This window comes from Pararge aegeria, chromosome 8, assembly GCF_905163445.1.
Source record: "Pararge aegeria chromosome 8, ilParAegt1.1, whole genome shotgun sequence".
In the NCBI taxonomy this organism is placed as follows: Eukaryota; Metazoa; Arthropoda; class Insecta; order Lepidoptera; family Nymphalidae; genus Pararge; species Pararge aegeria.
Window position 1 is genome coordinate 2,501,333 of NC_053187.1, and position 12,790 is coordinate 2,514,122.

General features: G+C 38.1%; 1 protein-coding gene across 1 annotated transcript; it reads right to left on the reverse strand.

The window, feature by feature from the left end:
• Positions 1 to 523: 523 nt before the first annotated feature.
• LOC120625926 lies at positions 524 to 12,754 on the reverse strand. The gene is made up of 10 exons (XM_039893197.1): positions 12,611 to 12,754; positions 12,186 to 12,400; positions 10,666 to 10,815; positions 9,318 to 9,406; positions 8,000 to 9,100; positions 6,887 to 7,158; positions 6,356 to 6,457; positions 5,781 to 5,868; positions 4,252 to 4,347; positions 524 to 2,879 (listed from the first exon to the last, which is right to left on the reverse strand). Exons 1-10 carry the CDS (start codon positions 12,746 to 12,748, stop codon positions 2,767 to 2,769), a joined length of 2,364 nt encoding a protein of 787 aa, XP_039749131.1. The 5' UTR covers positions 12,749 to 12,754; the 3' UTR covers positions 524 to 2,766.
• Between the last annotated feature and the right edge of the window lie 36 nt (positions 12,755 to 12,790).

The following is a 12,790-nucleotide window of genomic DNA, read 5'->3' on the forward strand; positions in this document are numbered from 1 at the left end:
TTTTTTTTTTAATAAATCTACCTATATTGCAATGAGGTATTTATGAATAAATACTAGCGGACCCGTGCGACTTTGTCCGAGAATTACTCGACTTAAAAATATATTCGTATCTATGTCCAATATAAATGATTCCGAGACTCCAATATAAATGAATCCTAGCTAGATCGATTTATCGCCCCTGAATCCCGTATAATAAATTTCATGAAAATCTTTGAAGCCGATTCCGAGATTCCAATTATATATATATATAAAAGAATTGCTCGTTTAAAGATATAAGATTTTGAATTTTTATCATCCCATTACTGGCCCACTACTAGGCACGGGTCTCCTCCCACAGTGAGAAGGGGTTAAGGTCGTAGTCCACCACGCTAGCCCAATGCGGATTGGTGGACTTCACACACTTTTTTGAACATTATGGAGTACTCTCGGGTAGGTTTCCTCACGTTATTTTCCTTCACCATTGAAGCAAGTGATATTTTAATTGCTTAAAACGCACATAACTTGGAATAGTTAGAGGTGCGTGCCGGGATTCGAACTCGGCCCCCCGATAGTGATGTCGAAGTCATAGCCCACTGGCAGTGACTTGCACTGGGTTTCTTACCAGGGTATGCATACATCAGGAAAATTGCATAAAACGGCAAAAATCCTCCTCTTATGCGAGTTATATAAAAATTTTGGGGTAGGCAGTGCTTTTGTACATATACGAAGTGCACGCCCACTTGGCTATCAACGCCTCAATAAATAGTTCCTATTAGCTTTGTTCGACTGAGTTGATGCACTACTCAACTGGAACGTAACTATTTAAATAAAGTGACATTAGCAACTGTCGGTTTACTCCAGTGAATTAAAAATCTGACTTTAGCATAGATTGTAATTATTTACGCAATCTATGGACTTGCACTGTGCTTAATGAGGACAGAGAATGGCTGAATTCGCAATAAAGTTTAAGCCGCAACAGCCCTAGTAATTGAAATTAACATTGCTTTGATGATATACAAAAATTAAATATTCGCCATGACGATAACATAAGACAAATATACGATGGGTTATTTGTTATTTACAATTTATTGTGGGTTAATAATCTTAACTGATAATTATTCACAGCGTTCAACGAAAGATCTTATTGCCTGTATACACAAGCATACAAGTGTATGAATCTAAATTAATGAAGTTTAACTTCCTTAGCACACACACACACAACACACACATACAAGTTAATTTTATTACGTATTTTCGGAAATCCTATCTAAAACTACATCAGATCTAACTTTCATTAACTTTATAGTGGATTGTAGTTCAAAAGAATAATTACAAAAATATCTCAGTTGCTTGAATTACAGTACTTCAGTTAGGTAAGTCCATTATTTCAATGCTTATGTATGGAGTATATATCCAGGGGTAATAACCAAATCTTACTGTAAATAACTAGAGTATCCATTAAGCGGCCAGATCATATATGAAAAAAGGGCAGGCAGTGCTTATATGGGTGTATGAAGTGCACACAACTTATGTAGTGTTCACACATAATATAATCTTGTCATGTTACCAGGCGCAATCAAATAATTAAAACTTAAATCCTTCAATTTTCCCTAACACCGAAAAACTATGGCACTTTTTTAATGTTTAATTTCTATAATTTATATTTTATATTGAATGAGCCCACTCACATTCCGCCATGTGGAATGAAGACTTGTCAACCGTACAAACTATTCGTGATGTTAGGTAGGTACTTAAAAATCAATGCTATTTACAATAAACAAAATTATCAGCTAGCTTGCATATTTAAAAATATAATATCTGGGAACTTTATTATCTATTGCTGAGCGAGTGTCTATTTACATGTTTTTAGATTATACTATACTATATAACGCCATCTTTGAGTTGATGCATTACGATGAAAACATTTTTAATTCTAGAAACATCTAGTTCGTAAATATTCATCAAATTACGCGATACAGATTCCGCTCGTTGTTACTCGACCAGCCTTAAAAGTTGGCTCACAGAGACGTTCAAGCATGTACCATGCACAATATACAGTGTTTAATGTACCATGTATAATGTACCATGTACAATGTACCATGGACAATGTACAATATACCATATACGATGTATGCAGTGTCACGTGACTTCTGTCTGGTCAACTTAAATCCCGCGTACTGTACGGTACTACCACATGTCTTTGTTAGAAGAACGGTACAAGGACAATATTTTAACCAATTATATAACGTTTAATTTTCGAATATAGCAACCACACGCCGCCAAAGTAAAATCGACTTAATGCTTCTAGTTTTAAAGTCGTATGCTCTTCGCTGATTTCAAGTTCTGAACTGAATCTTTTTATATTTTATTTTAAATTGAAAACCATCGTCTATGAACAGAGCAACAATTCGCAGGGCATGCAAGGAACATGTCCTAAAAAGTGCCCCCCCCCCCCTTTTTTTTTTCTATCACCCTGAAGAGAAGTTGTTAGGGCTCATATGCCTGTATGTAATTACACCAGCAACTGCGACTTTCAGCCAACATAGCAATGCAGCATGACACAGACATAAGCGTGGCGGTGGTATTATAGAGCACTGTCACAAGAAGCTCTCTTCTACTACTAAAACTGCTTTTGATTGGCCGCAGCTTATAGCCTGCGTGTAGCAGCAAAAGATGTGCAGAGGAACTCAAGCTGTAAAACAACGACTATTAAGTCTATTTTACTATGGCTCGTCCCAAAAATGACTACGACGAAACGGAACCCAAAAACAACATAGTTATACAATGTTACTCGTAATCGCTGTCCTCGGACGGTTCCGACTCCGACTCCGAGCTGTCGGGGTGGTTCTTTGTGATTTCCACGCAGTTGTCCACGTCGGTCAGTCTTTTGAGAGATTTACCTGTGAATGTACAATTGGTTATAATATAAACAACAGTCATCATCATCCAATAAACCCATTAACGGCCCACAACATGGCACGGGTCTCCTCCCACAGTGAGAAGGGCTTGAGGCCGTAGTCCACCACGCTGACCCAGTGCGGATTGGTGGACTCCACACTACTTTTAGAACGTTATGTAGAACTCTCAGGCATGCAGGTTTCCTCACGATGTATTTTTATTTCCTTCACCTTCAACACATAACTTCTAAAAGTTAGAGGTGCGTGCTGGGATTCGAACTCGACTCCCCAGATGTGAAGTCGAAGTCCTACCCACGGGGCTATCACCGCTTCTAACAATAGTAACTAGCCTAAACTAACGTCACGCTAGGGGTATGGGCTTAATATAACTACCGTACTCCCAAAAAGGTTGAGCCGCTACCACCTTACTTACCACCAAGTCAAGGGGTGTAAAGGAATAAAAAAGACACGTGCACATTAGCGCAAAACTGTTATGGATAGCGCAATAGTATTACGGAGATTTGGTCCCCCAAACGACCAAAGTTGACCATTCCATAAAATTTTGCATATTTATTATTCCTACTCCAAAGTTAAGTATGTTAACTTCATAAGATTCACTAGGAGATCTGTGGTTAAAAAAATAATCTACCTGGTATTTCTTGATACCCCTTCTAATAGATAAGTTTTTTTTCCCGATTCAAAGTGTTATCCACGTTTTTTAAGCCATTAAAATACTGTGGTATACAATAAAAGTGGACACATACTTAAAATTTGCAACAACTTGTAGCGTCTATAATATGTACACAAGATAATTATCATGTCTACCCATCATCTCGTAGGCACAGCCCTATTGCACTTAGGTAGGATACAAAAGTATCCTACCTACGTACAAAAGTATCCTCCGATTATGTCCCCTGGCAAGGGACAAAATTAGCGTGTCCACCTGCCCGTTTATTATTACACGTACATTATTTGGACATTATACCATGCTTTTGATAAATAATAATAAATAAATATACAACGACAATACACACATCGCCATCTAGCCCCAAAGTAAGCGTAGCTTGTGTTACGGGTACTAAGGTGACTGATGAATATTTTTATGAACAATATACATAAATACTTATAATATACAGATAAACACCCAGACACTGAAAAACGTTCATGCTCATCAACCCACGGCCTTGGGCTCAGAAAGCAGGGTCGCTGCAAACTGCGCCAATCGGCCATCAAGATAAAACTGTAGAAGAAGATATACAAATAGATAGATATAGAGACCTTTCCTTCGTGCCCCATGGAGAATAATGGAGGCTTAGCTGTTCTGGTACGATGCGAGGGGGGCGGTGGTATCAGTTAAGCAAGTCAAAGTATTTACCAGTCAGTGTGGTGAGCAGACGCGTCTCGTTGGCGGGCGGCGTGTTGATGGAGCCCAGTCGCTTGGCCAACTCCCGCGCGCGCTCTACGCCTGAAACTAACCAAGTCCTCAGCAAATGCCAGCAGTTAGCCGCGATGATATCCTAGAATCCCTATGCCTTTAAAGCCAATTTATGCCAAAGTAATATGAAAATTAAGCTTAGTTTGCTATACTCCGCGAGCAGCAGGGGAATCTGTATGGTGTAATTATAATTTCTTCAATCCGTATACTCCACACCAAACCGATCCTCAGCAATGTACCCTCTACGCACGTTTCGCACCAAAACCGGAGCATCCTCAGGAGATGTTGACTTTACAATGAATAATTGTTGTCTTAACAATTATTCATTGTAAAGTCAACATCTCCTGCTTTTTAAGCTTAATTTGACTAAATGTTGCTAAATTAGGCTTAATTTTCATAATATATTATGGATTACCGCAAAGTAACGCTTGCTTCTATCCAATGCCACCAAAGGAACCGACGTAGCTCTTAGGGCAATGTTTTCAGAGGACCGATGGATGTTGGAGCCGAAAGGACCTCGAGCGAGAACCATGTCTCGACAAGCGAAGTGTAGGGCACCCCCGGGTAGGTGCTAAGACTTTCGAAAAGTGGCAGGCATCGATTGGATGCGGAAGTCTGGATGTAGAAAGAGTTGCCGTTGCTTAAAAGAGGCCTTCGTCCAGAAGTGGATGCATATTGGCTGATGATGGTCCGAATGACGTCCACTACTGGACAGCTCCGGATCAGCCCATAAGCAACTAATAAAAGTATCACGTATCAGAGAGCACCATAAACAACAACGAAAAAAATATTTTCTAGCACAGGAAATTTAAGACTGTTTGAAAACCCCAGCTGGAAAGTTGCATTTCAATCAGTATAAAAAAATCTTTGGTTAAAGTAACACCTGCTTGCTCCACGTACCTTTTTCATCTTTTTCTAACATTACTTAATAATCTATATGGTTGTAATAAATACTTAAAAAAAGAAATACAGACTGGCACTAAGTTTATTTGAGAATAGAGGGGGTCGAGGTGCATTGCTTTGGACATAGATTACTATTAACAATATTTCGTTATTCCATTGTTGCACCTTGAAAACAAAGCAGATAGTTTGCCGTCACGACAAATGGCCTAACACTCGCTTATGCCGTCATACACCCTCCATCCCTGTCGTAGGTATTAAAGTAACTAAAGTAATGTGAGATAACACGTAGGCTATAATTTATAAATATATTGTATAAATTGGCTAAAATATAACAATTTGTTTCAAGTAAGTCGGTAAAATCTGCCATCTGAGAGCTATCTTGGCGAACCCTAATGTTTGTTGGGATTATTAAGTTAAACTGATCTAAAAAGAATTTTTTAAAGTAGGTATTAAATTAATTCTTGTCACGATTCCTTGAATTCAAGGACTCACTCCAGATAAAGCCTCCGTACTTGGCTAACCAACTTATATATAAATAAAAAGGACTTTGCAAAAAGAAGACTTACCTCTAGAAGTCTCTTGACTAAAGTCTTCTGTCATAGCCTCCCTCTCCGTTCTGTACACACCGCTAACGAGATCCCATACGAAGAGACACTGTCAAAGAAATATAAACTAAAATATAAAAAATAACGTAGTTATCCAACCATTAAATGTACATTGTTTCTTACATGTTACATGTCATTTCTTTTTATATAAACAATCTTTGAATTACTTGTAGGCTAAAGATCGTTTTGAAAACTTAAAAAAATAATAAAAGCATAAATTCTCAATGAATATCTTTTTTTATTTTATTTATTTTGACTTTTTCAACTTTTTATTTTTATTATGAAAATTATACTTAATTTGCTATATTCCGCGAAAAGCAGGAGAATCTGTATTGTGTAATTTATGAGTTCTTCTACTCCACACGAAACAGATCTTCGGCAATGTACCCTCCACGCACGTTTCGCTCCTTAGGAGATGTTGACTTTACAATGTTTTTTCTTAAAGGTTTTTTTCTTTTATTTTAAAACATACGTCGTGTCGTGTCGTGTATAACATCGTGTATGGACGCATCGCCAGTGGTGTATTAAAATGGTACCTGCGCGGCGTACTGCCTCCGATGCTGCAAGCATCCCGCGGAGGGCTCCTCGCACGCCTCGCACGCCTCGCCGTCGTTGGCCCACAGCCACATCGCGCACAACTGCACAACACACGCTGTGTCAATACTACAATCGTATACTACGAATTAAAAAAAAATTGTCGCAATACCGTTGACCACATATCTATAAACTTAAAAATTGTGCTATTAAGAGAAACATTGGACCTGTACAAAGCAGTGGCGTGCAACGGGTTTCTTACCAGTAATACAGCAGGAAAATTGCATAAAACGGCAAAAATCCTCCTCTTGTACGAGGTATACATACATTTTAGGGTAGGCAGTGCTTTTGTGTATGTATGAAGTGCACGCCACTAGTACTAAGCCTAGCCTAGTTGTGGCCAAAGTTGTATAGTACTTTCCTCAATAATGCGCGGAAATTAAAACTTTGTTCAAAAGTTCTAAAAAAAGTCCGCGACAGCATGTTTATCTTCTAAGGTTGACTCATAACTAATATAGAAAAAAAACACTTACCCCAGAAAGGCATCCACTAGATTGGCAAACGTCAATTACGTGACATCCAAAATCAAAGCAGTAAATGAACTTCTTTCCTCTGAGCGTACACAATCTACCGCATACTTCGTTGCACAGCAATTCCGTGTCCAACGTTCTTTGTTGAGCTCGCAATGTTAGTGGAGGTTGGGTACGTAGCCTTTCCCATGCGCCCGCCCCTACCCCTTGCAAAGCCTGGCCTACCCCTTGCCCGCATAGGGGTAGAGCTACATGGCAACCCGCTATGCAGTCATCTGTAAAAAAGTGTAACAATGTGTGACGTCTGTAGAAAAAGATTTAGTGTTGGGTGTGCTCGGCCTTGGCAGAGCTAATACTTGTACCAGCTCGAAGCTTTAACTCGGTGGATCGTCGCGCCAGGAGAGTTATAGGTAAAAGATCGAGAACACAGGCGAAACTACATATTTTAAAGCACTGATGCAATTTTGCCTGTAAAAAAATACTGGTAAAAACCTAGGAACTTCGCAATTTTGTTCCTCCGTCCCCGTTCTACCACAGAACAGCGAAACGCCGATAGCGGTTGCTAATGTGGTTGATATTCCATCAACACGCACGAAACGTTATACACGTTTCTGATACGTACCGCTAGGATGTCTAATATCTCTCGCATAACTTGAGCTCCTTCAAGGCAAGAGTGAATAGGCTTTTTCTAAGCAAACGTGCTCCAACCTAAACCTCAAACTGAAGAGTTTTAGTTAATTATGAAAGGAGAATAATGAAATGGGCATTTACACATGGGTACATGATTATGTCAAACGCGAAACGGAACACAACCAATCAGACTAGAAAAGGAAGGAGAAAATTCCATTCTACGAACGTTCCATTCTATTCACGACCATTAATGTGCAAATTATGGTATGATTTTAAAGAGTTTGATTTTTTGCGCACTTATTAGTTACAAAAGCGGCACAAAACCGTGGTTTTTGCGCTTCCTACAAAAGATATTATGACGATGATTATGAGTTACACTCAAAGCACGACATTTAAGACCAAAAACTCTTTAACTGAAAAACTAATTCGTCCGATTTTATAATATAACCTTAAGGTAAATTTTCAATAGTAAAGAACAAAGCTTACCTTCGGAATCTGTGATAATAGACGTAATCTCATCATCACTTTCCAGAAAGTATCTCGTAAAAAATTTACTGCATTTCGAATTTCCTGTGTGAACTAAATACGGATCTTGAGGATTTACGGGGTAATCTGACAACGTTTTAGACGTGTTATCGTGTACTGACACTGTTTTGAGGGAACCATCGTCTAGCATTTCCGTTACTCTATACTCTGATTCACTGTTTCTGTCCGACTCAAGGGACGACAGTCCAGGATTTTTAAGATCTATGCTACTTGTTGGGGATGTCGGCCTAATTTGGTTATGGGCTCTCAACACAACGCTCTCGACGGGCGGTGACCTAGCCCTTCTAGTTTGACTTTTGCTCGTTGACCCTGTGAAATATTTCCTATTACTCCTTAGCACTCTAAACGGGACGATATTCTCATTGTTATCCTCTGAAAATTCGTATTTCTTATCCGCTAAACGTCGTTTTCTAAACATACTGAGTTTCTCGCACTTTATTTCTGCCTCTTCGACGAATTCGTACGCTTTTTCCGCTTTTATTCTATGTGCTTCGTTGAATCTCGACATACTTTCTGCTGGTCGTCTCCTCGGGGATCTTAAGGGTGGGCTAATTAATGTTCTTATAGATGGTGAGGGTCCTTCCCATTCTTCCATTAAATTGTGCGATATTGAGGACGCTTGGATACATAGTTCCTGCCCCATAACATCGGGTAATTGAACCGGTCTGGACATTTGATATGGCTCTTCAATCTCCGCAAAATCAGCTAGAATATTCTGCACCACATTGTTCTGATATTTAGGCGATTGAAACGGTGCAGACACGTCCGAAGCTGGTGTGCTTGGATTTGTGTATACTGAATTAATTTCTTCCCTATCTAAAGAATACTGCCTGTCCTCCTGAATATCAGTTCTATCTGGATCAGGTTTAACTAAATCAATTTCTAATATGTGTATGAAGTCTGTGTATATGATAATTTGGTTTGTGTATGCTAGCTGGACCACCGGCTCGTACAAGCTAGAGTCGAAGGAACAGACGAATTTGGTGTGTATCGCAAAACTATGCTCTAAACAACGTTTATTCCAATTTGGATCGGGATCATCTGCGAACAAGGTTATTTTTTCGTTACAGAATATGAATCCAGACGATGTATACTAGTCATAAACTACACATCGCGAAACATGACATAACGCAAAGGCTGACGACTTAAATTTCATTGTTAAATTAATTGATTTCGCTTGCACCATACACTGTCTTCATAATCTTAATAAAGCTAAATGTACTGAAATAGTTTAATGTCTTACATAAATGCAACTTACCTTCATCTTTGGAAATGGCTGAGCACTTTCTACATCCTAAACGAGGTACTCCAATAACACTGAGGTAGGAACGTTCCGAGAGGGATTCACTAAAAAGTTACATGTTTCATCAATATCTATACATAAACTTAATAATAAGTTTTTTTTATAGTAATAATTGACGGACCACTTGACGGTAAGTGGAAAACCATCGCCTATAAACAGGGCAACACTTAACAGGGCATGTAATGAGCACGTCCTGTGTCCATCAATTTGTTTTACCGGAAAATAATACCGGCAACCACGTCTTTCACACCGTAAGACAATATTGAAACAATACTGTTTAGCTACAGAAATAAGCATGGCGATAGGACTTCCTCGGGAGCTCTGTCACAAGAAGCTCTACTACTCTAAAAATAATAAAATATTAAATCAAGTACTGATGATGAAACAGATACTCGTTTGTTGACAGAAACGCTTTCGTTTTTAATAATCAAATTAATAAGTTCAATCTGCACGAAAGTAGTAATAGACTAATTATTGATAATAAATAAATAAATTTACTACGACAATACACACATCGACATCTAGCCCCAAAGTAAGCGTAGCTTGTGTTATGGGTACTATAAGATGACTGTTGAATATTTTTATGGATAATATACATAAATACTTATAATATACAGATATACACCCAGACACTGGAAAACACTTATGCTCATCACACAAACATTTTCCAGTTGTGGGAATCGAACCCACGGCCTTGGACTCAGAAAGCAGGGTCGCAGCCCACTGCGCCAGTCGGCCGTCCGTCAGGATTGATATTAAAGTTTTTATCATTTGAGTAGTAGCCACAAATGCATGCTCACATATCAACCTGTAAACACAGATAATTAATGTCACCCAAACATGCTCTGTGGTTACGGCAGATCAGGGTACAGTACCTACTAACCCTATTCTTACCGCGGGTGTCGTAATAGGCGAAGTAGCGTAGGTAGTAGGCGTAAGCGCGTCAGTAGCGTCGTGTGTGCTACAACTATCATTTACTGTGATCACCAACCTGTCTCACCAGTGTGGTGATTAAGGGTACAGCATCCCATTTGGAAAGCCTTTCCAGTACAATGAAACTATAAGCTCTGTCGCATACGGGTGCAACAATCGCCTCCCAATTTAATTTAGTCCTCAGGCTGAAATCTGACAGAGCTTACATAAAGGGCTCTTTTAATCAATGTGCATAACACGGGAACAGTTATGTAGTGTTTTTTTACACTCCGACATTTCAATGTTAAACTGTGCAACAAAAAAATAACAGCATAACTATTCTGCCAATTTGCCACAAGTATTAATAAGGACCTAAGTTTACAATACTCACGCAATGCCATAGACCACAAGCACGCCAGGGTTGTGTTTCCACTGGGCCATGGATATTGTCACCTTGCTGTCCACACTGTCATCACCAAACAACGGCACACTGTGCACCGGCCGGGCTACGCAACCCGGCACCCACAGTAAAAAATGAAGCCTACAAACAAAGATAATACTTTATTAAAATTAAAATAATAAAATTAAGTATACCTAACATTATAAAGAGGTTGCTCTATGTTCTATACACATTTTCAAATGGAGTTAAATATTTTTATTAGCTGGACTCAGGTCTCCTCAGAGAATGAGTCCACCATAGCACAGTTACTTATGAAGCGTTCATACATTTAGTTACCATTATAGTGAGGTGATTGAGGGTGATAACTACATTCATTATTTAAAATCTAAAGCTAAGAGGGTTCCAAACACACCCTGATCCATGAAGAGCCCACAAAAAACTTAGTTGGGTTTTTAATTCTCTTAAAATAATATTTGGCTATGAAGTAAGAGCAATTCATGTCCGAGCTTTTTTATCATTCATGTAATCCTTAATATTATAACAGAATTTTCTATAAGCTTACATTTTATATAAACTTTGAACTTAGTGAGTGACATCTCCTCTCCATCTCGTTCAACCTCTGTTTGGGAACATTATGGAGAACTTTCAGGCATGTTAGATGTTTTGTTTCACCATTAAAGCCACTGATATTTAATTGCTTGAAACTTAGAAAACTTATTGGCCCCTAAAATTGAAGCCTAACTGCTAGGCTATTACCAATTTAATTTAATTTATTACCCAGCTTAAATTAATTAATGACAATGACATATGTTAGCTCAAGTTCATCTCAATACATGACAGAATGCCACTTATAAATTGGTATAGAAATACACAGACAGAAATTTTATATGATCTTATTGTATGCATATAAATGGAGTTAATTACCAGTCTGTTCACCAGACAGAGAGAAAATATACATGATGAAACAATATGTACTAGCAGTACCAAAAGTTTAACAATTTAAAAGAGATTGTCTATTTGTATAAAGAATATAAATTTTAAATAATAATTGACTCATCATACATATGAGGCTGCCTTTTCACCAGAGATGTGCTTAGTTGTGTAACTAAGGATGTGTATCTACCAATAAGGATATTTTATTTTAATGGCTTTGCAAGGCATTGTAACAAATGTGTTCAACATAGATATGTTTAGAAGCAGGTAGGTGGGTACTAAGTGAACATGAGTAGAGTAGCAGTATAAGCAGAGAAGAGTATACCATAATATACTAGAATTATTAGCTAATTGCTAAGCTAATTACTAGAATCTTCATTACACAGCTAACTCATGCAGCACATTTTCACAGCACAGGTTACCATCTCAACAGCACCACTTAGTGAAAATAGATAGTTTACTAGCTAGCACATCTTTGTTAACATAGCAGCCTAACCTTTAAGAGTACGGTTTTTACTATGATTACAGACATGGCAAGGGTAAAGTAAACCATTGTACTAGGCAATGATTATACATACGTAAACTTTGAACTTTCTCTGAAGTAAACTTGAGTATTGCAGCTGTATGTAAAACTTAGTAGAAACTGTCCACATTGGGAGAACCCCATGAACACATGCTCCCTCAAGTACCGCATAGGTACAATATCCATAAGACAAAAGCGAAGTCGGGGAGGTATTTTGTCGAATATTCGTTTAGTTTTCTCACTAGGTCTCCTTGATGTGTTACCATAAATCTGAAAACAAATTGTTTTTTATAACTTTGGAAGCCAAAGATTTCATCATACACGCAGTTAAAGCTATTTTCTACACTAACAATATGAGAGGTCTTTAACTAGGTTTTCTCAAATAAATTTTAGGATTATCTACTCGAAAGATAATAGTCAAAAACAAAAATATCAAGATCTAGGAAGCTTTGCTATCGAAATTCTTTAGTTTCAACTTACCTCTCTATTAAACAACTTATGTACGATATTATTATTGCTAACTGAGGTTTCTTTTGGAGTATTGCTATTTGTTTTAACATATTCATTTTCGCTAAATGAATCAAAATTCTCAGATTCTTCGACTACAGAAGAATCCATGTTTGACTGCTGTTTTGACTTTTTTGACAATTCTACCAATGC